We start from the raw sequence: 4,190 nt of genomic DNA on the forward strand, positions 1-4,190 counted from the left end.
GGAGGCTGAGGCAAGAGAATTGCTTGAGCTCAACTAAGAGTTTGAGGTTGCTGTGAGCTGTGACATCATAGCACTCAATCACAGGGCAACTGAGTAATGCTCTGTCTCAAAAAATAAATAAATAAATAGGCTTGGCACCTGTGGCTCAAGTGGCTAAGGCGCCAGTCACATACACTTTAGCTGGCAAATTCGAATCCAGTCCCGACCCGCCAAACAACAACTATGGCTGCAACCAAAAAATAGCCAGGTGTTGTGATGAGTACCTGTGGTCCCAGCTACTTGGGAGGCTGAGGCAGGAGACTCGCTTGAGCTCAGGAGTTGGAGGTTGCTGTGAGCTCTGAAGCCACAGCACTCTACCCAGAGGGACAGCTTGAGGCTCTGTCTCAAATAAATAAAAATAAATAAATATATATATATGTTTTTGACTGACCAGGTACACTGGCTCACACTTGGAATACTAGCACCTTGAGAGAATGATGGAGAAGGATTGCTTTAGGAGTTTGAGACCAGCCTGAGCATCATATTAAAACCCTGTGTTTACCAAAATAAATTTAAAAAATTAGCCAGATGGGGCAGCACCTGTGGCTCAAAGGAGTAGGGCGCCAGCCCCATATACCGGAGGTGGCGGGTTCAAACCCAGCCCTGGCCAAAAAAAAAAATAGCCAGATGTCATGCCAATGTGCCTGTAAGTCACAGATACTTGGGAGGCTGAGGCAGGAGGGTGGTTTGAGCTTAAGAGTCTGAGGTTGCTAGGAGCTAGGCATTTTAGTCTAGGTGACAGAGCAAGACCCTATCTCAAAAAAACAAACAATAAAAACGACATAATGGTAGGTATAGATGCAGGCACAGAAGAATTAAAGTCATCCTCAGGCTTGTTTGGGTTGGTTATTTATGTATTTATTTTTTTGAAACAGAGTCTGACTCTGTATCCTTGGTAGAGCGACTTAGTGTTATAGCTCACAGAAACCTCAAACTCTTGGGCTCAAGTGGTCCTCCTGCCTCAGCCTCTGAGTAGCTGGGACTATAGGAACCCACCATGACATCCGCTAGTTTTTCTATTTTTAGTAGAGATGGGGTCTCACTCTTACTCAGGCTGGTCTCCAACTCCTGAGCTCAGGCAATTCACCTGCCTTAGCCTCCCAGAGTGCTGGGATGACAGGTGTGAACCACTGCACTCAGCCTGGGTTGGGTATTTCTTTGGTTTTTACTTTATTTCTCCTCGTCTTTAAGACTTTATGAACATGTAAATGTTAAGTCTTTGGGAAAGCTACTTTGAGGACAGACTTTAGTTTTTCAGATGAAAAAAGAAAGAACTCATGTCCTATGGGGTTACCGTGACTCTTCCCATTGATTTTCCCGGCCCTCTCCGAGGATTTCCTTCTCACCTCCAGAGATTCTAGAATGGAGGTCTGACAGGTGTTCTCGATCTGCGCGATCATCTTGTTCAGGCTCCTGACTTGCTGGGTCAGCTGAATCTCGCTGCTCCTCAGCTTCCTCATGTTCTCCTTCTCCTCCTTCTCCAGCAGCTGGAGGTGCACCTGCTCCTCTTCCTTCAGGAACTGGTGCATTTTCATGTACTCTGACACGACCACCTGTCTGTAAGTCTTCGTCTCTTCCTGCCACCATCGCAAACGCACATACACGCACACCCAAGATGGCAGAGTTAGCGACATCCATGGATGCTCAGTCCTTACAAGTCCTGCAGTTCCCCTGTGACACGTCCTGACACCTGACACATAACACATATACGTGGGCCCTTACGAAAGTTTTGAGGTCTATAAAAACCAAGAAACATCAAATCTGTGTGGAGGGAAACAAATGAAGCCCTTCCAGCAACACTGATGAGCCGAGTTAAGCTGAAATTTGTACGGGGGAATCAGAAAGGATGCTGTAGGCTGTTTCCTAGAAGTCAAATGATAGACCGTAAGACAGTCTGTCTCAAAACTTTCATAGTGACCCATGTATTCTCTTGACTAGCTGAGTGAAGAGTTTGATGTTTTGGAAGGTATGCATGCTACCAAAATTTCTGTTCCCAGGGGGCTGCCATTCTAGTGGGAGAAGCCAAGAATAATCAAAATTAGGACAGATAGGGACCAGCACTATGATAAAACTAAAGCCAAAAAAAAAAAAAAAGAAGAAGAAGCTTCCCCAAAAATGTGTGTTCATTCATTCATTAACAGATTTTTTTTTTTTTTTTGAGACAGAGGTTCAGGCTTGAGTGCCATGGCCCCAGCCTAGCTCACAGCAACCCCAAACTCCTAGACTCAAGGATCTACCTGCTTCGGCCCCCAGAGTAACTGACACGACAGCACCCACCACATTGCCCACCTAGTTTTTCTGTTTTTAGTAGAGATGGCATCTCGCTCTTGCTCAGGCTAGTCTTGAACTCCTAAGCTCAAGCAATCCACCTGCCTCAGCCTCTCAAAGTGCTGGGATTTCAGGTTGGGAGCCACCCCGCCTGGCCAATTCAACAGAAATGTATTCACTGAAAGTAGGCATGGAGGGCAGCACCTGTGGCTCAAAGGAGTAGGGCGCCGGCCCCACATGCCGGAGGTGGTGGGTTCAAACCCAGCCCCGGTCAAAAACTGCCAAAAAAAAAAAAAAAGTAGGCATGGAATCACACACTAGGGATAGGAATATACATAGAAGTATTCCCACTTAAGAACTCAAAGTCTATTGAGAAAATCTGATGAACTTATTTCTTCTAATATCTAATTACACATTCAGTTTTTTTGCTTTGACTGCTACACAGCTCAAATACAAATCTGTGGCCAACCCTGAGCATTTGTTTATTATAATCCAAACTACTATTTTGCCCTTATATTCCTCTCTCTTTATTCTTTTGAATTCGTTTTCTTCCCCAAGCCATTTCAAATTTTCCTTTTGAAAACTGATTTTTATCCTGTGTTATAAGTCTATGACTATAACTTGTGTTTTATTTTATTTATGATTATTTGTTTGAGACAGAGTCTCACTCTGTCACTCTGGGTACCAAGCCGTGGTGTCATCATAGCTCACAGCAACCTCAGACTCTTGGGCTCACACCATCCTCCTGCCTCATCCTCCCAAATAGCTGGGACTACAGGCTCCCACAACCACGTCCACCTAATTTTTCTACTTTTAGTAGAGACGAGGTCTTGCTCTTGCTCAAGCTGATCTCAAACTCCTGAGCTCAAGTCATCCTCCTGCCTGGCCTACCAGAGTGCTGGCATTACAAGCATGAGCCACTATGCCTGGCCTGAAATATTCCTTTTGAAAAATGATATTCATCCTATGTTCTAAGTCTGTAAGTATAGCTTGTATTTTAAATAATTATAAGCAGAGCCATCATGGAGGTAGCCACAAAATTCTCTAGTTACACAAGGAAACAAGGAGAAAAAAAGATTTCCTGGAGATGGGGCATATGGAGCTTCCCAGGTAGACATGCAGAGGGAGGCAGTGCAAAGCAAGGATAGTGTACGCTGCAAGACTCACACTGAAAAAAACTTGTGTGTGTGTCTCTCTCTCTTTCTCTCTCTCTCTCTCTTTTTTTTTTTACAGAGAGAGAATCTCACTTTATTGCCCTCGGAAGTGTGCCGTAGGGTCACCACTCACAGCAACCTCCAGCTCTTGGGCTTAGGTGATTCTCTTGCCTCAGTCTCCTGAGTAGCTGAGGCTACAGATGCTCGCCACAATGCCCAGCTATTTTTTTTTGTTGTTGTAATTTGGCCATGGCTGGATTTGAACCCACCACCCTCGGTATATGGGGCCAGTGCCCTACTCACTGAGCCACAGGCACCACCCCATCTCTCTTTTTTTGTTTTGCTGATATTTAAGTAAGTATCCCTTTAATCCCTCTCATGGAATCATATACTAGATTCCGAAGTGACACAGATACTGACCTTACACAGTATCACTCTCTCCCTCTCATGGGTTAATATTGTCTGAGCTTCCTTTCTCTTTTTACGCAGAAGATTTAGGATCCCCTGGAGTTTCTCCTGCAATAGAAACAAACTTTCTGTGGCAAGTGGGCAGAGGATCAGGGGCCTCAAAGACCAACAATTACAAGATGGCCAGGACACTAAAACAAAGAGGATAAGCAGGCTCCATGCAAGGCTGTGGTGAGGTGCCAGAGAGGACTGTCATTACTGAAGACCATTATGAAAATTAAAAATGATGGAATCTGATTATTTTTATTTTTATTTTTTTTT

The 4,190-nt window shown here is 44.5% G+C and overlaps 1 protein-coding gene across 1 annotated transcript in view; it reads right to left on the minus strand.

Annotated features, from left to right (window-relative positions):
* TRIML1 (tripartite motif family like 1) overlaps nucleotides 1–4,190 on the minus strand; it is a 10,406-nt gene that overhangs the window by 4,880 nt on the left and 1,336 nt on the right. The window contains exons 2-3 of the mRNA XM_003792764.2: nucleotides 3,882–3,977; nucleotides 1,386–1,616 (exon numbers count right to left, since the gene is read on the minus strand). Coding sequence (XP_003792812.1) covers nucleotides 1,386–1,616; nucleotides 3,882–3,977 — 327 coding nt within the window. The remainder of the gene's footprint in view (nucleotides 1–1,385; nucleotides 1,617–3,881; nucleotides 3,978–4,190) is intronic.

Source organism: Otolemur garnettii, unplaced genomic scaffold (assembly GCF_000181295.1).
Source record: "Otolemur garnettii isolate 467f Iridium unplaced genomic scaffold, OtoGar3 scaffold00061, whole genome shotgun sequence".
Taxonomy (NCBI): domain Eukaryota; kingdom Metazoa; phylum Chordata; class Mammalia; order Primates; family Galagidae; genus Otolemur; species Otolemur garnettii.